This window comes from Cercospora kikuchii, assembly GCF_019650295.1.
Source record: "Cercospora kikuchii DNA, contig_00003, whole genome shotgun sequence".
Classification (NCBI taxonomy): domain Eukaryota; kingdom Fungi; phylum Ascomycota; class Dothideomycetes; order Mycosphaerellales; family Mycosphaerellaceae; genus Cercospora; species Cercospora kikuchii.
In genome coordinates, this window is record NW_025408584.1 from 3,285,813 (window position 1) to 3,312,716 (window position 26,904).

The following is a 26,904-nucleotide window of genomic DNA, read 5'->3' on the forward strand; positions in this document are numbered from 1 at the left end:
AGGGTTCTGCAAGATAAAATCCTGCAGCAGTTCCGCACGACATGCGCGTAGTCTGGACGCTTTGTGAACTTTCCATGCTCATGTTAGCTTGGTATGGATGAAAGGTGTTCTTGATCGCTGGTGTGTCGCTCGAGCGAGAAAAGCTCAGTTCCTTTTGTTTGTCGCCTCACACGACTTCCAGTGCGCATCGTGATTCGACGTGAGAATCAAGTTGACCAGCTCTCTGTCTGACTGCTGTGCTCAACGCCTCTGCAGTTCCGCAGGTTCTGACACAACCACACGACAATCTTGCTTGCGTGCTTCTTTGTGTGATGGAGTGCGCGACGTGTCCGATGCGTCGCACTTAGATACCTGCTATTACCTTGAGACTGCAGAACGAAATTTGCATCGTGTTTGCATCGTATCATCTTCCGCGAGGAAAGGCTGGGGATCAAAGCTGATCACTATCGCGCTTCTGCAGCTGGTAGATCAGCAATACAGGATGCAGCGGCAAACTCTGGCGCGGGTTCAGCGCAGGACTGCAGCAGATGAGCAGATCTTCGGCACATGGGAGAGCACCGTCCAAGCGACATGGTTACCAACGAATCCATCGGATGCAAGCATTATTAGTTTTGACAAAGCACCAACGCCTTCGCCGGATTCCGTGTTCAGTATACGGACATCAGAACTCACCTCCTTCGAGACAAGGCAAACGATTTCAGCTTCGCAGCAATCGATCGACCTGTCAACAAAGCCGCCAACAAGAACAAGCTGTAGTCGTTGCTTCACGACCAGTGCGGCGCCGACGGCGGCAGCTGCGACAGGCAGCGATGCCATAGCAGACGATGTGCGGACACCACTTCTTGTTGTCGTTGCGATTTTCGGCACGCTGGGTTTAGCGGTACTTCTAGTCCTGGCATGGCGCAAATGCAATCGTCGCCACAGGACCAAGAACGGGACAGAAAAGGCCTGCCTGCGTGGTCATAGTAACATGAAGCCGGATGTGTCTAGATCGATACCGGAAAGCCTGGCTCAAGAACGTCTCGCCAGGAAAGAAGGTAGTCTCGTCGGACCAACACTGTTGCCTGACACCAGATCAAGTTCGCCCACGCTAGTCTCTGTGTCAGGCACGATCAACCTAGATGGCAACGCATTTGCCAAAAAGAGTCCTAGGTTCTCTTCTGATGTGGTGGCTTGCCATTCTGACTTCGTGGCGAGGCCATCTGATCGACCTTTACCTCCGCTTCCGCGGGTGAAGAGTGACTTGGCACCTCAAGAGCCACCACCTCCAGTCACACCAGTCCGAAGATCCAAAGCAGCGCGGAAAACTTTGAGGCACGCAACCATTTGCGAGATTCCGCAGTTGCCGCGGCTCGACTTTGACAATATGTCATCAATTTCGCCGCTCTCGGACCAGTCAGACAGCTCAGCCAGTGGGCTGCTGAAGGATTCGAAGGACACGACCTAGGCAAGGTCGTCAGATGGTCGTTGCGAAATGCTCCAGAGCAAAAGGCAGCATGTGGTCTCAGCAGATGATGTCGATATTCTTAGCTTCCTCTGGGATGCCGGTGGAGGGTTTCGATCTCGCGGGTTGGAAGCCAGGATAGGCATGCTTGATGAACTATTCGAGAACTCGGAGCGTAATGAAGTAAGATAAGATAGGACAAGGAGCTGTATTGAATCTTAATAGCGATGACTTCAGCGCCAATGCGAAAGTATTGCGGGCCGCCGCGCTCGTCTGCATTGAGTCCATGTGAGTGACACTAGCTTTCAGTACATTGAAGCGACGCGGATTCATAATGTTCTGCGCTGCTTTGCGAGCCTTGGTATCGAATGCGCCTCCGAAGATGAGCGTGGCCTGCCAAGTTTTCTTCCATTGGAACGCATGACATCGTCGGTCATCAGGTTGCTGCCTGTGAGCCGTCCAGACGGCACAATCCGGCAGCTCGAGGGAGGCAGCGTTTCACACGAGCGAACATGGTCTCGTCGCTGTCCGGATCTTGGCACAACCATCTTTCGAACAGGCAGCGGTCAGGAGTCCACTTCGGGATTGCGTGTGGAACGTGACTTCAAGCTAGGATGAACCTTGGGATTGGGATCTCCGATAGGCAGGAGCATAGAGTCGTCCTCCGGCAACATGGTATACTTGGCGGCGGCTGTGGCTATACAGTGTCCACGCTCCAGGAGCTTCGCTGCTTAGCAAGCCATGTCGGAAGTGGTAGCGTGCACGTGAGGTGGACTAGACTTAGTCCAGCAATCGCATACGCGCCAGGTGTCAGCGAAGCGCAATGATCCCATCGCGTCCGCTCGGCGGTCCAATCCGAGGGACGGATGGTGAGATACATGCTGGGGGGATGGCGAGGCAGGATCGTCGGTGAGCGCTGGCAGCAGACTGTTCAATGCGTGCCGCCAATCGACGAAGGCTCGATTCGACGGGCATGCTCGCAACCGACGAAGTGCCGTTGCGAAGATGTGCCAGCAGATCGACCGACATCCGACGCCAGATCGCAGCGTGTGCAGAGGAAGGAAGGCACGTTTGGCAAGATGGCGCGGGCATCCCAAACGGCAGGGGCGTTTCAGATGCAGTGGCAAGAGCGCATGCATCGGCAGTGCGAGCATGTGTCCATTATTCGCGGGCGGTGGTGATATAGGCAGGCGGAACTTAAGAGGACGTCGCACGTTGTGGATGACGTCCCCTGGCGGTGGTGGGAACAAGCGGAGCAAGCGTGCAGCGGTGCCCCAGTTCGCGCGGCTGTCAAAAAGATTGGAGCACGCACGGGGAGCAGCGGTTTCAGAAGTGCTGTGCGACGTTTAGCTTTCACGGACCGTTGCTGCACGCTGCGAGTCATTTCCCGCCGGCGACCTGCTGCTGATGATGCATGCCAGCATGAGTAGCTCGCCCATTGTGTGCTGTACGATTGCCACCACTGCTGCTCCTGCTCCTGCTGCTGTCGCGCTGGTCGCATCGCCGCAGATAGAGCGTGTTCGGCGCATGTTACAGGTCGAGCGGGCATTGGGGTGTCAATGGGTCCGTGGGTCTCGCGTAGCGTGCACGAGGCGATTATCGTTTGCGCCCAAGACGGCCGGGAGCGCTTTTTGCGAGTAGCCATGAACCGAGGACACAGTACTCGGGGCCATTTGAGTTGTTGGGCGCGGAGAGCAGCAGCCAGTGTTTGATGGCCGTTCGGGACGTGTTCGCGACGCCGGCGATCTTATGGCGGCGATATGGGAGCAGCAGTACAAGATATACTTCGTCGTGGCAGCGGCAGCAGTGCTGCTGGGTCGAGTTTTGCAACAGATCGAGAGACAACGTGAACGTGCTCTGGCCCGTCCGTGTGCGCTTGTGCTGAGGCCTGACCAGCCACCCATTACAGCAGGCCACAGCGCTAGAGCAATCCTCCGCGCGCGACGCCCACCCGTTGCAGCAGCTCACACCTTCTCCCTCACTTCACCACCTCACCTCCACCGCGCCGCCCCTCTCGCCCTCCGCTCCGCCAGCGTGCTCGTGCCGCAGGACTATTGGCGATTGCGATAGTCGCTGCTGGCGCACGTTGCACCGCCGCCGCAGCCCGTCCGTCCGCGGCTTCGTCCTCGAGCTGGCCCAGATTGCGAACGCATCAGCGTTGACCGGGATTGGCTCACTTGCAGCACCTCGACACCTCTCTCCTGCACCGATCGACGCCCTGCTTGTGATTCCTTCTGCCTACACGCTGATCCCGCCGGAAACATCTACTCCCACGCACATTCAGGATTGGCATATTTTCGACACCTGCAACTCACTGCTTCGAAACGTGTTGGACGAGGCGCGTCGCCCATCGCTGCACTTCGGCTTCCATACGCCCTTCGCTTCCGGCTCGCTGATACTACGGTCCGGCTACCGCGCGCGCGCTGTCGTCCATCATCTGCACCGCAGACCGCAGGAACGACACGCGCTGTCCCCCGTCGAGCCCACACTCGGTGCAACGCGCCTGCTGCAGGTGCTCAACACTCCTCGCTCGCCCGCCCACCGAGACGTGCAGTGCCTGCGATACCGACACGAAACCGCGTGTCATCCCTCCCGTGAGACCCCATCTCACGCTTCGGAATATCCAGCAGACACCCCTCCTCCATACACCGCCTGCGGCGCGGGCCCTTGAACCATGTCGGCTGCCGTGCAGCAACAGAACGAGCGTTTCGCCTCACCCTCCGCCCAGCTGGCGACATCCCCGCCGTCGTCCTCGCGTCGAGCCGCCGGCCAATCGAACCATGCTTCCATCCCGAGCTCGCCGCCGCACTCTCAGATGTCTCCGTCCATGCCTTCACCCCGTGGCAATCAGACGCAGCAGGGCGCCATGAGTGCCTCGACATACCAGCAATACTACCCTGATCAGGTCACTTCCCCCTCGACCGCACGGCCCTCGTCGCAGCAAACGCCTACACACGCGTCTCGAGCCCAGTCCCCACATGGCCAGCCAGGAGTCAGCAGTGGAAGCGATAGTGAACGACGGAGAGCGACCCGTCCATCACAAGAACAGCCTGTCAGCGGCAAGAGCCAGCGGTCGCGCAATGCTCCCACATCCAGTAGATCACAGACCTCAATGGGGCAGCCGCCGATGGGGACTGACTTACCGCGGGAGAACAGTGCCGTTATCAATCGCATAGTAGTCGACGACCCTCAGACTGATCGAGCGAGAGAGGAGGCACGGAAGGCAGAGGCACGTCCCAATGATCCAGCTGCACAAATGGCGGCGTTGTCATTAGATACTGCAGAGCCACCGCCTGTTCAACGAAGCCGGCAAGAGCACTTGAAACACTCGTCCTCGAACAGGAAAGAAGTCAAGTTTGGCGACTACATTCTGGGACAAACTATCGGAGAGGGTGAGTTCGGCAAGGTGAAGATGGGCTGGAAGAAGGACTCCACTGTGCAGGTCGCGATTAAGTTGATCCGCAAGGAGAGCTTAGCGGGCAACAACACTCGGCTTCCTAAGATCTATCGTGAGATCTCCATCCTTCGTGAGCTTCAACATCCCAACATTGTCCGCCTGCACGAGTTCGTTGAGACCGAGCGCCATATGGGCATTATCCTGGAATATGCATCAGGAGGCGAGCTTTTTGATTACATTCTCAATCACCGGTATCTGAAGGATCCAGCAGCTAGGAGGCTGTTTGCGCAGCTGGTGTCTGGCGTGGGTTACTTGCACAAGAAGGGCATCGTGCATCGCGATCTGAAGCTGGAGAACCTCCTGCTGGACCGCAACAAGCACATAATCATCACCGACTTTGGATTCGCCAACACTTTCGACCCCAATGACGAGCTCGGCGATGATGTAGAGGCCAGAATAGCTGACAAGGACTATGTCAAAAGATACGGTTATGACAAGGTCATTCCGTGGCAAGATGGACGAGAAGGCGGCCATCGCAGAGGAGATCTGATGCAGACATCTTGCGGCAGCCCCTGCTATGCTGCGCCTGAGTTGGTGGTAAGCGATGGACTGTACACAGGTCGGAAAGTGGATGTGTGGAGCTGTGGTGTGATATTGGTAAGGAAACCGCTTCAACTCTCCTCAGCAGTCTACTAACGTATCCATAGTACGCGATGTTGGCGGGATATCTGCCGTTTGACGATGATCCAGCAAACCCCGAAGGCGACAATATCAACCTGCTCTACAAATACATCGTGAGCACACCTCTGACCTTTCCGGAATATGTCACACCGCATGCTCGTGATCTTTTGCGACGCATACTGGTACCCGACCCGAGACGGCGAGCAGACTTGTTCGAGGTAGCTCGGCATAGTTGGCTGAGCGAATATACACACGTTGTGGGATTTATCGGCAGCAGAGTCAAGAGCGACAAGGATATTGTGGACAACGCATTGCAAGACGACGAAGCCGCGCAGCTTGGTCGCAGCGCATCGGTGAGAGAGCCATCGAGCAGACCGGCCGCTGATAGAGCTTCAACATCACAGGCGCCCAGACATGTCGCGGCAGCGAGCATGGGAGGCGATGAAGCCAGTGACTTCAGAAAGCAGCAGAGGGATGCAAAGCGAAGAACAGTCCAGGTGGAATATGTGGCACCACAGGCCCCAACGGCACGACCAGATGCGAGCCCAGAAGCAGGCAGGCAAAGACCGCTCCCTATTACAGCCGTGTCTGGATCTGGCAAGACAAGAGCAAGAACAGACGCACAAGGACCAGTGGAGGTCACGCCACAACGCCCCGATAACACAATGCAGCCGCCTTCAAGATCAGGCAGGGTGACCTCAGCGGACCAAGCCGGATCATACTCTGCTTCGTCGAGCGCAATTCCACGACCAAACACCAGTGGCACAATTGGTGGTACGTCTCGACTGCCATCTCGCGGCAATTCTTACAGCACTCCGGCTGCCGCTCAGCCAACCAATACCAATGCACAAGGATCGTTCTCGCAGCCGAAGTCGAGCTCAGGGTATATAATATCTGGATCCGGTCCGATGGCTTCAGAGCCAGACGAGATTGATGCTCGCAATCGACCGCAGAGCGAGCGTTCCCCTACGGGAGGTCAATTTCAAACTCCGCTGCAACCATATCCCGGCGGCAAGCCTTCAAATCAGACAGGCCATCGGCGAAGCAGCACACTGGGAAGTCTTGCAGACAAGGTCCTCAACAGAGGCTCCTCGAAACGGCAGTCGCAGTCCTCACAGCAGGACAGTAACGCTGTCGTCCACAATGAGAAGCGAGATCGAAAATACCCTCCTGTCAGCATGAGGAATGCAATACCGAATGCTGGAGGCGAAATAACGCCACGGCCGTCCACCGATAGCCGACGGCCCAGTTTCTCGTTGCGGAACAAAGCGTCCAAGGACGGAAGTGTCACCGGTCGTAGATCATCAAGGCGTTTCTCGTGGTTGCCAGCAAGCTTCAGCATGAACAACTTTGGCGGCAAGAAGGCCGACGGCTACGAATCGGGTGGCGATGATGGGTACCGTCCACCTACCTCACAACAATCGAACCAATCCAAGCGAGGCAGACCGGAGAGTAAAGGCGCGGCGTTTGGGCGTGGTGCGACCGACAGTCCGCAGGCGACCGACAGCGAAATGGCCCTTTATCTTGACGACGAGCGAGAGAAGGTTCGCGAGCGCAGAGGGAGCAATGTTGTGGCGGCATCACAGTACAACAAGGCATTGCCAGCATCGCCTGGGAACCTTACGACACCAGGGCCAGGGTCGCGCAAGCAGTATCGGGATGATGGCTACGGTGGTAATTTACTCGAGGGCGAAGCACCCGAAAGGTTTTACACACCTGATGCTGGTATCGCGACTGGATCAAACCTCGAACAGTACAATATCGGCAGCAATGGTGAGTGGCTACCTGCCTCTCAGTCGCAGCTATCGCAAGCAACAGCAGACACATCTCGGCGCCGCGACGAGTCGTTGAGACCTGCTCAGCGGCGCTTCGCAGACGGCTACGACCATGGACACGGCGGCAGCTCGAGCGCGACTCGAAAAGTCATGGACTTCTTCCGCCGACGAGGCCGAGAACGAGAGACATAGGAGTTTCCAGTTCCTCGACACGTCAGTGTTAGACGGCGTGGCCCAAGTGGCTACGCCACAGATGGTGCTCTGGAGAGATGAAATGTGTGTACATGAATAGGGCCACGACTGTCTATGCATGAGTCGACGCAGCACACGACGAGGCAGTGGTAGTATGGCGGCGAGGCGGGTCTTCGATTCACAACGCAACGATGAAATGTCGACGCAGGAAGGGAACGGCAGCTGACAGGCCGTCCCGCCCTTCAAGAGTCCTTCGCGACATCCGGCTGTTTTGCATCCTGGGCGTCATAATTTTCAACAGTATGGGTCTAATCGTGGAGCGATCATTGGTTCAGCAGTAGCACAAGCGACGGAGTTCTTGGGGATGGGGGCCTTTATTTCGAGCGAAACTGTACTTGTGAGCATCGTATCTGTGTCGTGTCATGATAGATTCAGTGTAAATGTGCAGCAAATATTGTGTCAATGGAGGCGCTGAAAGGTGCGGCTTCTGATTTTCAGCCAACCTGGCATGGACCTGTACTACGCTCAACAAGACGTTCGATGCCCACCTACTCAAGCATGTGCCGTTCAATTGCTATGACCTACAGGATGGAGAGCAGTAACAACGATGATCAATAATGCTCAAGAAGAATGACGCAGGCGCCAGTCGAAACCGATCTCGTTCATTGATATGCTTCGCTGTGCTAATGCGGCTCTGTGAATACGTGCCTTGTGCCTTGGGAGTGAATAGCACAACATCGTCACGCCGACAACCTGGACCAGCACCTTCATTGGCCCTCGTTATCGTTGAAGTCATCGCAGCGATGGCGTTCATTAATTCCGCGCCTGTTCACGCGCCGACGAGGTCAAACCATTGTCGTTCAGCTCTGCTCCTCCTACGACTCTGGTCAAAGCCTACAGCATCACCGCCGAGGATGGTCGTTGGCCACCTTGAATGAACATCGCTCCGCATCAAGCAGATTCTCTTCGGAAGCTCAAGTCACCGAGAGTCGACTTTTGTACGCACTGCAATGGGACAGTCACACGAGCGCCATACGGGCCAAGATCCATATGCGTCTCGTACAGTGCCCACGAGCTTCGAATCCCAATCAGGCAATAATGGGCTTGCGATCTCTCAAACCGGCCCTGCTTGGCGACTAATACTGTACTTTGCTCTGTTTCCTGTTCGCTTTGGGTAGGTGGCTTATGTCAAATTGAGGCAATCAATGCCCCACGTTTCGCTACTCAAACGAGCCGCTGCGCGGGATGGACAAAGAAGTGTGCCTCGGCGAAGCACGTCAGTGACTCTACAGGACGTGCTGGAAAAAGATGAATTGGAATTGGAGTATTTGTACCATCGTGCTGAGAGTCTTGGACAGGCATTGAAAAGGTCCTGTCTATGCCTGCCATGGACGCTCAAGCATCGGTGTACGGTGTTCTTCTCTTCTCTCTACGAACGTCTGCTAGGCGTCGTGACACACATGGGTCTTGTTCTATTTATTCAGCACCGTGCCTTTGTGGCGGCCCTCGTGGGTTCCGCACTGTTGGGTCTTACCATATATCTGGTAACGACCAAGCCATCATACAGCGCTTTTGGACTCCTTTCCATGTTGGGATACTTCTTCTTGATACGACCAATTTACCAATTCTACGTTTCAGTGCGACGGAGCTGGCATTTCCATGATGTTGTGAAGAGCAAAGATTGCGCTCCTGCAGCGGCGGTACCTACACCAATATTCGGCACGATACGCCACAAATTGAATCTGCTCCTTTATCCGGGCGGCGATCTTCTGGACGATGTGTTTGCGAAGAAGTACGAAAAGTATGGTGCAACACATGCTTTGCACGATCGTTTCGGTGTGCCGAAAGTCATACATACGATCGATCCGGCTAATGTGAATGCCATCATGAGGACTCAAGCTGAGGACTGGCGACCTGCAAAGGGGAGGGCGAGTACGATGTATCCTCTGGCACAAGAGGGACTCCTCAATTCAGAAGGGGAAGCATGGTCGCGCAATCGAAAGCTGATTCTACGACACATCAACACGAAGCGCGTCAAGGATGTTCGGAGTGCGGAATCTGATGTCCAGTTATTGTTTGACACTATTGGGCCAGCCGATCACACTGGTTGGACTGAGACTGTCGACCTGTTGGACTTGTTCCATCGCTTGTCACTGGACATGTCTACCACGTACCTTCTCGGAACTAGTGCAAATTCACAGCTGACTGGTGTGTTTGAGCGCAAGCGACAAGCTGCCATGGCAGAGTATGATCTGATACCGAGCAAACGCGGTCACAAGATGAGCTACGGCGAAGCCTATGAAATCGTGCGAAACTATTTCTCCTGGCGGTCCAAGCTCGGCTCGAAGTACTGGATAGCTGACAGTCCGAAGTACCGCGAAGCCTGCGCAACCCTGAACGACTTCGCAGACGACCTGATTCAGCGTGCGATGAACGATCGTTCCGAGCTTGTGGACAAACCGAACGACACTGGGCACTCGGACAGCAAATACGGCCTCATCGACAGCCTCGTCAAGGAAATCGGGGATCCAGTCCATATTCGGAACCTCATCATGGACCTCTTCATCGCAGGCCAAAACATGACCGGCACGCTGGCAGCTTGGATCTTTGCTCAACTCAGCGCCAATCCAGATATCTTTGACCGTCTTCGGGCAGAAGTCGTAGACAAATTCGGCACGGAAGACTCGCCTTTGTTACCCCTGACATGGGACAATCTACAATCGTGCTCAACAATGCAAAATGTCATTCGCGAGACACTGCGTATGTATCCTCTCCTCGCCAACATCGGCCGCAATGCCAAATGTGACACGGTCCTGCCCCGCGGTGGAGGACCAGATGGCTCGCAACCCATCGCTGTCCCCAAAGGCTGCACCGTCACATGCAACATCTACCTCACACACCGCCGCGCTGAAGAATGGGGTGACGACGCCTGGGAATTTAAACCTGATCGATGGATTGGGAGGAAAGTTTCCTTTGGGGAGTATGCGCCTTTTGGAGCGGGGCCGAGAATTTGTATTGGGCAGCAGCTGGCTTTGACGGAGATCTCGTTTGTGCTGGCGAGGATGTTGCAGAGGTTTGATGGGATGAGAGTGCCGATGGGACAGGATAATTTGGTGAAGGGATATCGAGTTGTGGTGGCGCCGAAGAATGGGGTGAAGGTGCAGTTGAGGAGGGCGAGGGAGGGGAAGGGTGAGTGTTCGAGTCCGACGTTGGGGGCGCAGGTAGACTGACGGGGTGTAGAGTGTAATAATCAGCGGTGAACACGAAATGAGATGATGTGAAGAGTGATGACAGTAGCCTCTGTAATGTGCTCTCAAGTTCTTTGCGTAACTGCAGGGGTCTTGGAGAAGCTTCCCTAAGTTTGCATCTCCATGGCAACTCGTCGAACACTTCCTCTGCCACGAACTTTGGTTTTTGGCCCTTTTTGAACACTACCGCCGGCCCAAGATATCAACATGTGGGCTGTGGCGCCCCGCGGACGCAAGCGGTGTCGGCCCTGCGAACTGAAGGCTGACAACAAGCCGCATCGCTGCTCCTTCCGCTTCCTCGACCTCCCAGCAGAAATCCTAAACCGCATCTACAGCTACTACTTCGCCACCTCTGACACCCAACCTCAATACAACCTGGTCAACTATCGCGACCCACCCATCACACTAGCCTGCAAGCAGCTGCGCCGCGAGTCACTTCCGATTTTCTTCAGCGAATGCACATTCTTGCTCACCGTTGGCGCCAACTACTTCGAGCCGGAGCGTAAGGCTGAAGCTGGAAGACTATGCCTTCCCAATCGAGTTTCTAAACGCTTGGTCGCTCTCGGAGACAAGAATGTCTTGTTCCGGAACTTGCATATTCGAGCCACTATGTTGTGTTTCGCGAGTACGATGAGGCGGGAGTTGGCATTTCCGAAGTATATGGAGCGTTACTTGATTGCTTCGATCACTTTGCAGACACATCCGAAGCTGAAGTTTGGGGTTAAGCGCGGGATGGGGTATCCGAAGGTTGGACTGAGTGGTGTTTTGGATCGGTATGCGGAGCAGATTGAGTCGACGTTGGAAGCTGCGAAGAGTACTGCTTTCGAATTGCGTGGACGAGAGGGATTCAAGGGCTTTGCTTTGGTCGATCTTGTCGCCATTGCCCAGGCATTCTCTGTTTCTTGATGGTATGCCTTATGTTCTTGTCGTCATCGACTGAAGGATGCTAATACTTTCTCAACAGACCTCTGCTTTCGGCGCTACAAGACTACGACGACATGTTGGGGAGAAGGACAGAAGAATGTTCGTGCTATTGCTCCTTCATCTCAGCAAGTGGAAGAAGATGCTTTGACGAGATGAAATAGAACTGCACATGAGCAGTGCATCGACGTCGGGGATGGCAGCGGAGAACTGGGGCTTGTAATTGGCGCGGAGACGTGTCCGCTGCACAGACTGGCAGGTCAGGAAGGGTTTGGCGCTAGCATCGGCTCTCATGAAAACTTCCAGCGATAGGAGAAAGACATTGCCATCACCACCATCGTCGCTCTTTTCATCGTCGTCGGTCATCGAAATTCTCTTCATTGTCGAGCTCCCATCAATACCAATTGTGATACGCGGGCGTTGCTCCCACCGCGCTCACAATGCGCCGGGCTTTCCTGAGATGCTCAGCATCTCTCACACGACCATTGTCGACTCTCACATCCTCCCCACGAGCAGCACAACAATGTCTTAGGGCGCAGGAAGCTGTGTCGATAACCAGGACCGTGACATTCCCTGCCACGCGCAACCTGCACCAATCCTCGAGACTCCGCGATGCCGCCACCGAGCAATCGATCGCTACAGAACCCGTGGCGAAGTTTACGGATCTGGGCTCAAAGAACATCATCCATCCGAACGTGATTCGAGCAATCACTGATGACATGGGTATCGACACGATGACGGAAGTACAACAGCGGACAATACACGAGGCACTGAAAGGGCAAGATGTGATTGCGCAGGCGAAGACAGGCACAGGCAAGACGCTGGGTTTTTTGCTGCCTGTTGTGCAGAGAATAATCAACGAAGATCCGTCTATCGCAGAGCGTGGACGGGGACGCCGCGGTCCACGAACAACAGCTGATGACATTCGAGGCTTGATCATTTCGCCCACACGAGAGCTAGCAGAGCAGATTGCGGCCGAGGCGAAGAAACTGTGCAGGAACACCGGTATTATTGTTCAGACCGCAGTTGGAGGTACGCAGAAGTCTCAAGGTTTGAGAGCCATCCAGCGCGAGGGCTGCCATCTCTTGGTTGGCACTCCTGGACGTTTAAAGGATATCCTCTCCGACCAGTACAGCCGAGTGGAGGCGCCAGATCTTCAAGCACTGGTATTCGATGAGGCCGACAGGCTGCTTGACCAAGGTTTCTGGCCCGAGGTGCAGGAGATTATGCGCATGCTTCCCACGACTGCCGAGAAGGACCGCCAAACGCTCATGTTTTCTGCTACCGTGCCGAAGGACGTTGTGAGTATCGTTCGCAGCACTCTGAAGCCGGGCTTCAACTTTGCGAAATGCGTAAGAGACGATGAAGAACCAACACATACACGCGTGCCACAAAAGTCTGTCAGCTTGGTTGGATTGGAGAACTGCGTGCCATCATTGATCGAGCTCTGCCAAAAAGGCATTGATACCTCTCGAGAATCGGGCGCGCGACCATTCAAGGCCATTGTCTTTTTCAACAGTACTGCGGAGGTGACGCTCGCAGCATCGACACTTTTGGCTTTGCAATCACCCGCTGCTCCGCAAGCCGATCAATTTGGTTCTCGAGATGGTGGACATCCATGGTATCCCACGAAGGTGCTGGAGATCCATGCGCGCTTGACTCAAGCACAGCGAACACGAGCAGCGGAGGACTTCCGCAGAGCTTCCTCTGGTATTCTGCTTTCCTCTGATGTGACCGCACGAGGAATGGATTTCCCTAACGTTACACATGTGATCCAAGTCGGACTTCCGCCAAGCAGAGAGCAGTACATTCACCGTCTTGGCCGTACGGCTCGTGCTGGCAAGGAAGGAGAGGGCTGGATCTTCCTCAACGAAGTCGATAAGGCTGAAGCTCGACACCGACTGAGGGATCTCAATCTGACCAAGGACGACACTCTGCAGATCCCCAAATTGGACCTCACCAAGCCAGGAGATGTACCAGCAGAGGCTGGCCGAATTCTGAGCATGTACCAAGGAGCAATCAAGAAGATCCCCATGGCCGAGAAAGCGAAGGTGTACCTGGCTCAATTGGGCACGTACCAGTGGTTCCAGCGCAAGCAAGATCTGATACACATGATGAATAATCTCTCTCGCTTTGGCTGGGGCTTGGCCACGCCGCCGAGCATTTCGCATGCACTTGCTCAGAGGCTCAGGATTGGCCGTATAGAAGGTGTCAACCTCTCTTCATCGCACAACAGAGATGACAGGCACTCATCAAGTGAGGGAAGAGATGGCGGCTATGGCCGCAGCAGGTCTGGCGGCGATCGGGATGGCGGTTACCGCAGCCGTGACAACGATCGAGGTGGCTACCGCTCGGATCGATCGTTTGGCGGAGACCGCAGCGACAGAAGCTTTGGGGGAGATCGTTCGAACCGATCAGGATTCGGCGGAGATCGTGGCGATAGAGGCTATGGAGGCGACCGCAATGGCGACAGAGGGAGATACTCGCGCGACAACGATTTCAACGGACGAGGTCGACGCAACTATGCATGAAGAGGGATGTGATCACGTCTTTGATGCATAGCAACGGCGTTTGGAAGGCTGGTTTGTACAACATTGAGCTATACTTTAGAGGCTCGCTCTCCTCGATTGGGCGAGGCATGATACAGTTGTAAAAGTATGTGTAGTAGTCTTGCTCACCTCAAATGGTGAAGAATCTCCAATCATGATACCCGTCGTTCTTCGCCGCAGACCATCTTCAAGTTCTCTTGGCGCCAGTTCCGTTCCTCTTTCCGCGAATATCGCCGAACGCGACCATACCCTCGGACTTAAGTGCACGTCACCCATCTTTGTGATCTCTCGTCAGCGCGTCTGGCCTTATTACTAGAACGGCTATTTGCTACGAGCTCGTAGCTCTCACTGCGGTCGGCCTCACCATCTACCATTGAGAACAGCCGCCGACATCGCCGTGCCCGCCACCCTGCCGGCCCACATTAAGACCTCACACTTGTACCCATCAACTTATAACAAGTGAATATACATAAGCACTCCCGCACTTCAGCATTCATTGAATACATGTTCCTCGTCAGACGCATAGGAATACAGCCCAACCTCAAGACAAGCATTTCCCAGCTACGCACATTCAGCACCACAACTTACACAATGGCCCCCGCCTGGACACGTCTAATCCGCTACGTCTCCGCCCAAGACGGCGCAACACGTCTCGGCGACCCCATCATCCCCTCTTCAGAAACGTCTCACCCAGACATTGACGCTCTTGCCCTGTCAGGAAACCTCAAAGTCAAAGTCCTCGAAGGACGCATCGCCGTGCAAGCTACACCAACAGGCCAAGAAGATACCGTGAAAACCCTCCTCGGTCCTCTAACACCCCAAGATGTCCCCATCGTCCGATGCATCGGATTGAACTATAAGACACATATCCTTGAGACCGGTTTCGACCTCCCCGAAAACCCTACACTCTTCATCAAATCCCCAATGACAGTCGCCGACACGCGGCAACCGACTCCAATTCCAAAATTGGGACAGACACATCTCGATTACGAAGGAGAATTGACAATCGTGATCGGGAAAGACGCGAAGAACGTCAGTGAAGAAGATGTATGTCATTCCCACCAAATCTTCCCAAACCACATCGCATGCTCAATGCTAATTCTCCTCACAGGCCCTCGACTACGTAGCAGGCTACACCTCCGGAAACGACATCTCGTGCCGCGACTGGCAAATGGAAAAATCCAAAGCCGGAATGATGCCACAATGGTGTTTCAGTAAATCGTTCGATAAATACGCTCCTCTCGGTCCCGCGATAGTAAGCACTTCTGTCCTCGGCGATGCTTCGAATCTCGTACTCAAAACATTCGTCAATGGGGAGGAACGCCAGAATTCAAACACAAGCGATCTGTGTTTCGGCGTGAAGAAATTGGTAAGCTTTTTGAGCACTGGACAGACCTTGCAGGCGGGGACCTTGATCATGACGGGCACGCCGGGTGGTGTGGGATTGGGATTCAAGCCGCCGAAGTTTTTGAAGGATGGAGATGAGGTTGCTGTAGAGATTGGAGGAATTGGGAAGGTGGTGACGAAGATGGAATTTGAGTAGAGGGAGAAAAGGACTTGCAATCTACAGTATGATTGACGGTGGTCGTAGACTGTCTGACGAGAATACATGTCCAGTGCTGTTCAGCTTCCATCCAAATCTGTTCGTCGTATTTCTTTCCAAGCTGTTGGTGCGAACATGCGTCGTTATTCGTTAGCTTACGACCCGCGAGATGCTCAGGTAAAGTATCTCTCGAATCTCCCTTCTGCAGGCGGCGTTACGTCCAGCTCCCCATGTTGTTCTCGTCGAGATACCCACGTATGTCGGTCCTGCTCGACGGCCTCCAACGCGGCCTCGATGTCGTTCTCACTGTTGCCAGTCCTTTCTTGACGGCGAGATTGGCGCAATGGAATTTGTTGCTGAGTCGTGTGATTGTGGTGCCTCACCAAGTCGTGCTGAGGCGAGCGAATTGGAGTCGAGCTCTGATATATGGGTGACTGTCTTGGCTGCATAGGCGAGGCTCTGTGATCGACGAACAGCGTGTGTCGGGCAGGCGTAACGGCTGGTGCCCTCACTGGCGTATCGCTAGTGACACTTTCCTGTCTTGAATTGCTCATAGGGTAAGTCTGGCGGTTGCTGGCTCGCTCTGGTACAGCGCTCAACGGGCTGCTCACAAGCTCTCCATGGATTCGCCGAGAAGAGCTTGGCGAGTGCCGGTATCTGCGTGCCGTGGATCTGACAAGATCGGCTGGCGTCTGTGGCTGTAGTGACATGGGTAGTGAGTCGTCGTAGACGTTGACATGTGGAGGGCCTTTCGGTGTGCCACACGGTATTGACGAGGATGAATCCACATCCCGTGATGGCGACATTGCTTGTTGTTGTCCCGAGTGAGATAGATCAGGCAACGGTTGCACCTGAGGCGAAGGTAGGGCGAGAGAGAGCTCATACAGATCTTGGGGATCCACGAGAGAGTCCCGACGATTCTTGGCATTGTCTACAGGTTTTGATATCGGCGAAGAGAGATTGCTGAGTTCGTTTGGCAAATCCGGCATCTCTGACTCGCCGCTCACATCAAACGGGTTCCCAGACAACAACGATATACCCCGATCAGGACGGCGTTCGAAAGACCTCCCGACGGATCTCGGGCGATGTACGCCCGCGGCCAGGCGACTGAGTTGCTGGCTGAGCTCGTCGAGCGGTGAGTCGCGATGCAAGAGGTCGAGCGGAACTGTTGTTAATGCGGACGCCCGGCTATCGATACCATTTGCGCTGCTGACGACTCTGGATTTCTGGCTCTTATTCTCGTTCGTCCGTTCCCAAGTCAGCGAACTACTTCGAGTCCGTATGCGAGGGCCATGAGTTGAAGGTGGCGACCTCATAGCGAGCAGGTTAGGACTGGACCTGTGACTCTGTTGTTCACGAACATCGTCGTGAGGCCTAATGTCATGATCGGAGCTGGTGTGATGGCGGCGAGAGCTGGTGCGCTTTGGAAGTGCAGGTCTCCGAAACGGCGGATAGCGATCGATGTTGCCCTCTGTCAAAAAGCTCGCTGACCCTTGGGCCAATCTTGGCACAAAAATCGGTGCACCAGGATCCAGCAATGGTATGGCAGGCTGGTCGAAACGATTCGGGAGGTCTTGTTGTGTTAGAGCGTCGGCGCTGCAAATTGCCGCTTGCGAAGAGCATGAATCCGCGTGCATGCGACCTGTATTCTCATGTGCTCTGGTAATGCTTGCACGTGTGATGTGGCTTGGGACTGAGCTCAGTCTCACGCCGCCAATCCTGAATGGGGTCTGCCGCGAAGGCTGTCTGGCTTCGAATCGTGTCTGGTAATCTTTGATATCAGCATGGGACAAGCCCACGCGAGTCGGCTGTCCCAGTAGCATGATACGTGGTCAAGTCGGTATGGGATCCATGTTGGCTGATGATTAGTTGAGAGAAGTTGAAGCTGCCGAGACAGTCGTGCATGTGGTAGTTGCGCATCTGCAGAGCAAGGTAGTCGCTAGGGGTTAGCATGCTGCGAAGTCAGTGACGCCGTGAATCATGGCATTTCTGGCAGGAGGACAGAGGGCGGAGCACAGGATGAATTGGGAAGGCATGCGGACACGTTGGCTCCGAGACAGCAGCAGCGTCCGTCGCGACATTTGCCATGAGACAGCAGTAGTAGCCGCGGCAACATTGGGCTTTGCAGTGAGATTGTTTCATAGCAGTTCTTGAAGCCGGCGACGCAAGGCACCTCTGCATTTGGGGAGAGGACTCCTGTCACATCTGGTACTTCTTGTTGATCACGAGTTCGTGCCTGCAGTGAATGTTCGGCGGACTGCAGGACAGCAACAGGCGCGGCGGGAGGACCCAAGTACTTCGAGACTTGTCCAATGAGGCGGTGACTCGGGAGAATATCGTGAAGCTCTGCAGCACCCGGGCATCTGCCGCAATGCCAGCTCAGCGGAGGGGCTGAGGAGGGCGGGCGCGAAAAGGCAAGTGTTGGTGCGGTTGGGGAGGGCGTGAGAGGAGTGTAGTCGTCGAAGGAAGACGCCGGTGTTGGCGGTGGAGCAGCGAAGGAAGGGCGGGCGCGTCATGCTATATTTACGGCACGCGAGAGCTGTGTTCTGACGTTGGCTCGTCTACACACTGCATCGTTCGGTACGTTGGAGAGAGGCTCCAAGCTCTGCGCTTGGCTGCCATACAGTTACGTGCGTGCGTTCGGCAGCGAGCCCGACGACGCCCGTGGTCTGTGGTGCTGTCGTCTCCTGCACTGCGTTATTACTATAGCCTTCGCCCATCCGCCGCCCAGACTGCACTCTGAGACACCCTCCACGCTTGCCCTCCTCCTGGATTTGGCGTCAGCGTTGCGGAAGACCGCCGGCTGTCCTGAAAGCTTGAGTCGTTCGTGCTCTGCGGCCCGTCTCGACTTGGACGCTGCGGACGACTGCCCACGACGACGACGACGTACTCCCCTCCTCTCACGCCTGCCTCCGCCCGGCACCCATATCACTCCCATCGCCGCTTCCCGCCCACCGCTCCTGCGAGCCACCGCGACCCTGCGCCGGCCGGCCACGCGCTGCCACACGCTCGCTCGCTCGCTATTCCCCATCTGGCTCACGCACGCCCACTGGTGATGCCGAAGCACTCCACCATTGAGACGCACACATCACGGCAGGCGCTGCCTCCCCACCCACAACCATGAGCGGTGGCGACCTGTCGCTGTCGCAGTCCTTGGGCGGTCTGCGCATCGCCAATCCCGACAACGATGTCACCTCGCCCACCTCGCCCACCTCGCCCACCACCCCGAGCTCGAGACCGCCTCCGCCCTCGTCACATTCTTCCGAGAGCACCGTCACCGATGGCCGCCGTCCCGCCTTGCTGTCTCTCGCCGGAGAGCCAGGAGGCACGCTCGACGCTGGAGGCGACTCAGGATTAGACTTTGACCCGAGCAGCTACGAAATGCAGTCCGCAGACGCTGCTCAGCCGGCACAGCCGAGGCGATCCCCCTCCGTGCAGCAGTCGCAGTTTCCGGATTCCAGGCTGGAGCATCGATCGAGCATGCAACTAACCCACCAGGCGCAACAGCAAGCACAATACCCCTCCTACAACCCGCAATTCCGGAATCCGAGCGTACAGAACATCGCGCAGCAACAGCGCATGAGCGGCTTGTACAGCCAGCTCAACAGCTCACAAAGCTCCGGGATTTCGCACCAAAGCGGCTATAGATACAACGACGACCTGGCCGCGTCCTCAGACGGAAGCGGGGGCCTAGCGAGGAGCGGATCGAGATCTGCACGAGTAGCATTGGCTGGCATACCTACACGAGAGTCCAGCCGGTCCTACAGGCAGCCCGGAACCCCAATGAACGGCGCTGGGAATGGTCCACTCCCACCGAGGAGGAACTCGCGGAGAGGCAGAGCTCCCACAGGGGGATCATCATCAACAGGAGGATATGACGGTCAAGACCAGCCGTACGCTGGCTCAGCGCCGATACCACGCTCGCGAGAGGAATGGGAAGAGCGAGGCGCAGCCATGGGAACGCGAAAGGAGACCGACGCGTCTAGCTCGCAATCATCACGCGTGGTCAAGAAGGGCGTCAAGGACTTCAACTTTGGCCGTACTTTAGGAGAAGGCTCATATTCCACTGTGTTGGCTGCTACAGACAGGCAGAATCTGAAGGAGTACGCCATCAAGGTTCTGGATAAGAGACACATCATCAAGGAGAAGAAGGTCAAGTACGTCAACATTGAACGAGACACGTTGAATCGCTTGACAGAGCACCCTGGGATTGTGCGGTTGTACTACACTTTCCAGGATGAGCGGTCATTATACTTCGTTCTGGACTTAGCCACAGGAGGCGAGCTTCTAGGGGTCCTGAAGAAGCTGGGTTCCTTTGATGTGGAGTGTACCAGGTTCTACGGCGCCGAAATCCTGGACAGCGTGGCATATATGCACAGCCGAGGCGTGATCCATCGAGACTTGAAGCCGGAGAATGTCCTGTTAGATCGTGACATGCACGTCAAGATCACCGACTTTGGTACTGCCAAGATTTTACCGGATCCCACACGGAATGGCTCAACTGTGAGTGGAGCGTCCAGTGGCCGACCGATGGATGGTGCTGAAACGGATCGAGCTGTCTCTTTCGTCGGTACTGCAGAATACGTTAGTCCTGAGCTGCTACGCGATAAGAACGCTTGCAAGGCGTCCGACCTGTGGGCGTTTGGGTGCATCATATACCAGCTTCTTGCAGGACGACCGCCTTTCAAGGCTGCTAATGAATACCTGACATTCCAAAAGATCTTGGCTTTGGACTACACATTCCCAGAGGGCTTTCCTGAGGTGGCGAAAGACTTGATCGAGCGACTTTTGGTGCTTGAGCCGGAACGTCGACTCCCAGTTGACCACATCAAGAGTCATAGATTCTTCGATGGTGTACAATGGGGCAAAAGTCTTTGGCGGCAAAAGGCTCCGCGCCTAAAAGCATACGTCCCACCTCCCGCAGCTCCAATAAAGCTCAATGGCACAAGTGTCAGGGTGGGCAACAGCGGTGGCATGGCAAGCTCTGCCGCCGCTATCGCGCTGTCATCATCACAGTCGCAGCAGTCGGTTGCGCAGCAGCCTCCTCGCAGGCCGCAATTGCACAATGTGACTGAACTTCCGCCACCTAGCCAGCTGGATATCGATTGGTCTCCTGTACTCACACACAACAATGAGAGGATCTTAAAGCTCGGGAATTTGATCGTCACGGCAGCACCTCAATCCAGCAGTCCAACCAACAAGAATGGTGAAGTGCAAACACCATCTGAAAAGCCCAAATTCTCGCGGTTCTTCAGCAGCAATACGACCAAGAAACGGGAAAGGCTCGTCTTGATTACCTCGTATGCACGACTGGTGGTCGCTGCAGCAGGAGGAAACGAAAAGAAATCGAAGTTAGAGATCAACCTTGCTGCAAGCGGCGCAACATGTAAGAGCTGCATAGATTCCAAGGGCCTGACCTATTGGACCATTGACACTGTGAGTATCCCCCTTCCCAGAACTTCCCTCCGCGGAAACTAATCAAAGCAGCGTGACAAACATTACACATTTGAAGATCCTCGAGCGACAACTTCCGACCCTGCTGGCAGCAAGTACTCAACGCAAGAGTGGCTGGACTGCGTAGAACAGGCCCGAGAAGTCGCAATCGCAACATCCATGACCAACTCCTACTCCGGCGATTCAATACTAAATGATCTCAATGCAACGTCGGCCATGAGCTCGCCCGCCGACTCTGTAGGTGACGACGCAGTCATGCCGTTAGGCGGCCCCAGCGCAGGTGAGAGGCACGGACATGCGCTGCGCCACACATTACGCAAGAACACCGACGACGATGATCGAAGCCTGAAAGGGAGAAAGAGATTCAGCAAGAGGCACAGTAAGAGTGGGCTTGCCGCAGTGTTTTAGTGACATGCTGCGAGCAGGGTACGAGGCGCTTCTGTGCTGCTATCTGGGGCTGCACGACGCACACCATATAATGCTTACGTGGCACATCTCAGGAGACCGCAGGATGTCTTGCTGACGCTCACTGCCTGGTCAGCGATCCCGGAATGGAGCTTCACAACACGGCGAGCCTTCCTCGGAAAATATACACAATCGACACATCATTCACCGTTTCATGACGACACGACTCTCTATACCATCCATGTACGCAGCGGTCTGATTCTTTGCACTCGCTGCACCCATTTTCCCACAGATGCATTGTTGAGGAGTGCTTTAGAGCGAGCAAAGCGGGAGTTTTTCTACGACGATGAGCGCTGGGACATTCGGCGTCACTTTTTTGGCGAATGCGCGCTTCCTGGGTTAATTGCCTTGGGAAGGAGCTGGCTGGATGTTTGGTGCAGCTTCAGTAGCATAGAAAAATCTTTGGTGTACAATGTACGTATTAGCTCACTCCAAGAGGATGATGGGCAATGCGAGTAACGCGGAAGAAAGAGAATAGGAGAAATTCAGCAGCTGAGTCCCCTATCTATTGCGAATTTCCACTTGTGCGAAGTGCGTTTGGATGGCGTGGGTGAAGCAGTTTGTGCAGATTAGTGGGAGAGGAGTTGGACGCTGTGTGCTGATGAAAGCAGAAATACTGGCGTCTCTAGACTCGCGCGGCACGACGTAGGAAGGTCATACTGCAGCGGCGAGAGTGAGAAAACGACGTCACTCCTCACGCAGTCAGCAATTGAAGATTACCGCAGCTGGAACGTGTTCGTGCGGTTCATCATCGTCAGACCACGCTGACGCCGCGTGTGGCGTGCTCGTACCTGAGCGGCCCCTGCCACACTTTGTTTCACGTCTCAAACTTATGCCTGATGCAGATTTGTGGTGGAGCGAAGGAAGCTCGCGTGGCGATGGATGTCATGCAGGTGCTTCTTTGACAGGTTAGCTTGTTGGATCCTGGGGTTTAGATTGTGTTTGGTGTTGGGTCTGTGAAGCGATTTCTGCTCTTGGTTGATTTGATGATGAGTGCACTGGTTGCTATGCAGTGCGTGGGAGTGCTCTATGAAGACCTCGTGAGGTTGGGAGTGGATTCTCCACTTGTCCAGCGCATCGACGCCAGGTTCCAATCGTACATGTCAATTCACGCCAGGTCCGATTTTACGGCAAGATCAACGCCAGGTCGGATTTGATGTACGATTACCTGACTTGGCGAATGCTGTTGAGAATCGATCTCTGCAAGGCCTCATGATTCAACAATTGTTTGAAGAGTGGTGGTGTGCTAATAGACGGAAACTCTATTCACAATGTTGCCCTTGGTCGTCTTCATCTATCCTCAGGACAAGCGCATATCAGAGATGGTCGATAAGCGTTCGGCGCGCGCCACCTCCAAGATCTGTGCCCTGCGCGACACTCTTTTTTCCGCCAAACTGCTCAGCTCCCGTACATCTCCGTGCAGCTTCTACACGAATTCTACTGTGCTACCATCCCATGCAGCGCACCGTCGACAGCGGTGCAACGTGCGCCAATGCACGCTGCTCATGCCGGCATGATGTCAACCACGTCCGGTATCTTTGGTTCCATGGGTCCGACGTGCTGGCGGTATCAATGCCGGGGTGTGGTGCGGAGTGAAGAGCGCAGGCGCGATCAGGCGCATAAATGCGACTGATCGAGGGCTGAGCAATCAATCTGACTGGCGCGAGATCTGTCAATTAATATGCCCACACCGTCTCCCGACTGGCCGATGCCTGGATGCGCGAAGCAATTTGCAATTGCGCGCCTGCTGACCGACCCAGGAGCGCGTTGCTGCGGGCAGGCTCCGTGCTGGGAGTGCCGACAAGCAGCCAGCCGCCAGATGCAGAAGTACACGGCCCCAAAGGAGATGGCATTGATGAGGATGGCGTGCGGTGGTGGAGGATTGTGACGGGAGAGTGGGAGACCCTGGCCTCTCGGAAGGCGGCCAGCGAGCTTTGCACGGCCATTGGCGAAGTCTAATTCGCTGTCTCCCGCACGTCACCCTATCAAACATCGCCGAACAATGAAGCCCATCACCGCGGTAGCGACGACTGCCACTTCCGCTTCGCTGTCGTCACGTTGTCGCGTGCAGCACGCGAGGGCCCTCCGCCCGCCTCCACGCACGCTGCTGCTGCACTTCTGCCGGGCGGCTGCTGGGCCGCGGTCTAGCGACGACAAAGGGCGCCAGAAGACGTCCCCTCGCCGCCAAATGGAAAGCTGTTGCACGGCACGAATGCAGTCGTGGCCCCGTCGCTTCTGCGCGACTCGACCAGGCGCTATCGGATGTGCTCATGCTCCCGAAAGTATCACAAGGCGCTCGACTGCTCTGGACGACGAGCTGGATCCCGAAAGTGCGACGCAGCACCAATAATTCCACACCCCCATGCACGCGCTGCGCATCCTGCACCGAATCGACCCTGCTGGGCGTTGCATATGCGCTGGGGCCCTGCCGAGCGGGAGCTGCTCGCGTGTGTACACCGTAAGTCGTCGTGATAGGACTCGTCACCTCGGACTGCTCTCTGCTGCTGATCCTCTGTTTTCTGTCTCTCGCTCTGTATACTATTTCCTTGCGTCGCTGCTTTCGATCCCGTCTCCCCTTCTCCGTCCCTGATGTGAGCGAGCATCACTTTCGCCACGATTTCTACGTCAAACAAAGCAAGACCCCCGCCATGATCCGAGCCACGTGTATTTCGAACAAAGGATAACCGCCGGCTGTGATCGATAACTCTCTATCTCCTAATACTTTTCCCTTGGCGTTGGCAACGGTCGTAACCAGTGCCTGGCAAAAGTGGGTTTCGCTGTACTTCTTGACCCGCAGTTCGACTTTCCCTACCTTTCATCCGATGGCAACGCGAAGCTATGCAGACGTGGCACCGACCGCTGCGACTATAGGTATGTCTGACCCCAGGCCTCGCTTTCCTGGCCACAACTCTGACCATGCGCAATCGAACAGCCTTGAACGCCTACATCTACGGCTATGGAGGCCACTCATTAGTTACACCACACCAGCAACTCAAACAACGATGGTGGACCGACGAGAGGATAGATGCGAAAGTAACTCGGTCGTTCGTGATCAGCAAACTTCGTGGCGAAGAACGCGACTTTCTCGACAGGCCTCTGGCGTTCGGCGAGGGCTTGACCGATGATACCTACATGGTACGGAATCCAATGGCTTCCTCCTACTTTTCCTGCGTCAATTACTGAGTATTCATTATAGGACTGGATCCTCGATCGAGCGAAGCGGCTTTTCTTGATCTTGACCGAAGTTGGTGTTCCAGACCAGATCTTCGGTTGCATCGACGACTCTTGGGACGATGACGACCTCCCTCTATCGCTTGAGAACGTCGAAAACCTGGAGTTGTCGTACAAGAACGATGAAGTACTCAACAAAAAGTTCTATGACATGCAGTTCACGTTCTTGCTTCGTGAGCTCAAGCAAGGCTCTCACATCGATTATGGATCCAAAGAGCATATTCCAATGGAGCACGTCAACACACTACCGCCGGCTGTCACACTTCAACCGTTCGATCGTATCCACTTTCCTGGGAAACCAGACGAAACCTTCATGCGCAGGAAGTACTCTCTTGTAGACAAAGTGACCGGTGATAAACACAACGACAAGTACAAGCGCGACATTAGAAAATCGAAAGCCCTGGATCACGAACACATCGCATCCTGCTGGGCATCGTACACTTCTGAAAACGCCGGCTTCATCATTTCCGACTTTGTGGCTGAGCACACACTTGCAACATATATTGAGCACCGGACGCCCACGCAATACATGAAGGTCGTCGCATCGGGACGACCGGCGCTGCTTTGCGAATGGATGCATTGCCTGTCGGATGCCTTGGCATGCTTGCACAGTCGCGGTGTCGCGCACACTGCAATCCGGCCTTCAAATATCTGGATTGACAAGGACAACACCATTGCATTTGGAGATGTTGGCTCGCTCAGTACCTTCCAAAGAGGCAAGAAAGCTCCCAAGACGGAGGCATACGATTACGCAGCACCCGAGTCACACATCTCACAAACCCCCATTACTTTGAAATCAAGCTCGCCTCCAGTCAGCAGTATGAGTGCCTTCTCACGACTACGGAAAATGAGCACCAGCACCTTCACCACCATCGACACAGTCAGTTCTTCGGAATCTTCCGGAGGCAGCAGCACGCGCAGCAACAGTTTTGTGGGAGGGACCACCATCGGCAGTCCAATCACCTCGCCCACAGTGTCATCTCGAGATGGACGATGCAACAGCATCACGACGATACGCACCCCGGTCACACCCGCACTCGAATCTGAGCCTCGCTCGCCGCAGTCCATTCGCAATTTCTCCCGGCAGTTTGCTGAGACGTGCCCATCTCCAACCGTGCCTACAGGACCTTATCCCCCACCGTCCATCGAAACAGCATCTTTACTTCTTTCTCGACCTAGCATAATAGACGCGGCCTCTTTATGCGACTTGCCGAGAGCAGTGCCCGAAATGAGCGACATCTGGTCACTTGGTTGCATTTTCCTTGACATTCTCACATTCATGATCAAAGGCAAGAATAACGAATTTATCAAGTTTCGATCTACGCGCGTAACGACGAAGAACCGAACACGAACGGATTCTTCTTTCCACAATGAGCCGGATAAGATTTGGGCATGGATCGACTTACTCGAGGAGGAAAGTACCCGACACGGCGAGCAAATCTATCGCGGAGTGCCGGATCTGTTGAGACTAATCAGGTCAATGATGGCTCAGAACGCAACGCTCAGGCCCACCGCCCGAGACGTCCGGGATCGCATTCAAGAGATCATGGTTGGCGAATGTGGAGTCGAAGTCCTATGTTGTGCTGGCCGGGAATGGTCCGAGTTCTCGAGAGGTGACCTAAAGGACAACATCAGTACTGCATCTCCCCGAAGAGGACGCAATGACTCTCCACTGGACGCGGACGCCAGTATTGCCATGGGCATGATTAGCCTCGAACCACCTCGAAAAGGCAGCGATGCTGGATCTCGCTACAACGACAGCCGACAGAGAGGCAGCGTTGCCTTAGAACAACGACTCAATGCTGCAGAACAGGATGCTCTCGCGCGAACGACATCGCATTTTAGTTCTTCTGCACAGAGGAGACGCAGCTCGGCATCTACTGTCACTGCCAAAGTCAGCTCATGGCGAAGCAAATTCTTCAGTGGAGGTGGTGGCATCACGGCATGAAAGGCATTTGTACATGGCGCGGAGATCTGACCAACTAACTATGTCTGGCATATTTC

At 55.1% G+C, this 26,904-nt stretch overlaps 8 protein-coding genes across 8 annotated transcripts; 7 read left to right on the plus strand and 1 right to left on the minus strand.

The window, feature by feature from the left end:
* Positions 1-4,118: 4,118 nt before the first annotated feature.
* Positions 4,119-7,489, plus strand: CKM354_000566900 (uncharacterized protein; the record flags this gene model as incomplete). Its single annotated transcript, XM_044800948.1, has 2 exons — positions 4,119-5,498; positions 5,549-7,489. The coding sequence occupies 2 exons, from the start codon at positions 4,119-4,121 to the stop codon at positions 7,487-7,489; spliced, it is 3,321 nt and encodes a 1,106-aa protein (XP_044656883.1).
* A 1,460-nt stretch (positions 7,490-8,949) lies between these two features.
* CKM354_000567000 (uncharacterized protein) lies at positions 8,950-10,719 on the plus strand (the record flags this gene model as incomplete). The annotated part of the gene is made up of 1 exon (XM_044800949.1): positions 8,950-10,719. The coding sequence occupies one exon, from the start codon at positions 8,950-8,952 to the stop codon at positions 10,717-10,719; it is 1,770 nt and encodes a 589-aa protein (XP_044656884.1).
* A 225-nt stretch (positions 10,720-10,944) lies between these two features.
* CKM354_000567100 (uncharacterized protein) lies at positions 10,945-11,643 on the plus strand (the record flags this gene model as incomplete). The annotated part of the gene is made up of 1 exon (XM_044800950.1): positions 10,945-11,643. One exon carries the CDS (start codon positions 10,945-10,947, stop codon positions 11,641-11,643), a length of 699 nt encoding a protein of 232 aa, XP_044656885.1.
* Positions 11,644-12,098: 455 nt separating this feature from the next.
* Positions 12,099-14,189, plus strand: CKM354_000567200 (uncharacterized protein; the record flags this gene model as incomplete). Its single annotated transcript, XM_044800951.1, has 1 exon — positions 12,099-14,189. The coding sequence occupies one exon, from the start codon at positions 12,099-12,101 to the stop codon at positions 14,187-14,189; it is 2,091 nt and encodes a 696-aa protein (XP_044656886.1).
* Positions 14,190-14,798: 609 nt separating this feature from the next.
* Positions 14,799-15,750, plus strand: CKM354_000567300 (uncharacterized protein; the record flags this gene model as incomplete). Its single annotated transcript, XM_044800952.1, has 2 exons — positions 14,799-15,254; positions 15,319-15,750. 2 exons carry the CDS (start codon positions 14,799-14,801, stop codon positions 15,748-15,750), a joined length of 888 nt encoding a protein of 295 aa, XP_044656887.1.
* A 173-nt stretch (positions 15,751-15,923) lies between these two features.
* On the minus strand, positions 15,924-17,573 carry CKM354_000567400 (uncharacterized protein; the record flags this gene model as incomplete). Its single annotated transcript, XM_044800953.1, has 1 exon — positions 15,924-17,573. The coding sequence occupies one exon, from the start codon at positions 17,571-17,573 to the stop codon at positions 15,924-15,926; it is 1,650 nt and encodes a 549-aa protein (XP_044656888.1).
* Positions 17,574-18,870: 1,297 nt separating this feature from the next.
* Positions 18,871-21,612, plus strand: CKM354_000567500 (uncharacterized protein; the record flags this gene model as incomplete). The annotated part of the gene is made up of 2 exons (XM_044800954.1): positions 18,871-21,186; positions 21,238-21,612. The coding sequence occupies 2 exons, from the start codon at positions 18,871-18,873 to the stop codon at positions 21,610-21,612; spliced, it is 2,691 nt and encodes an 896-aa protein (XP_044656889.1).
* Positions 21,613-24,491: 2,879 nt separating this feature from the next.
* CKM354_000567600 (uncharacterized protein) lies at positions 24,492-26,848 on the plus strand (the record flags this gene model as incomplete). Its single annotated transcript, XM_044800955.1, has 3 exons — positions 24,492-24,540; positions 24,602-24,804; positions 24,866-26,848. 3 exons carry the CDS (start codon positions 24,492-24,494, stop codon positions 26,846-26,848), a joined length of 2,235 nt encoding a protein of 744 aa, XP_044656890.1.
* Between the last annotated feature and the right edge of the window lie 56 nt (positions 26,849-26,904).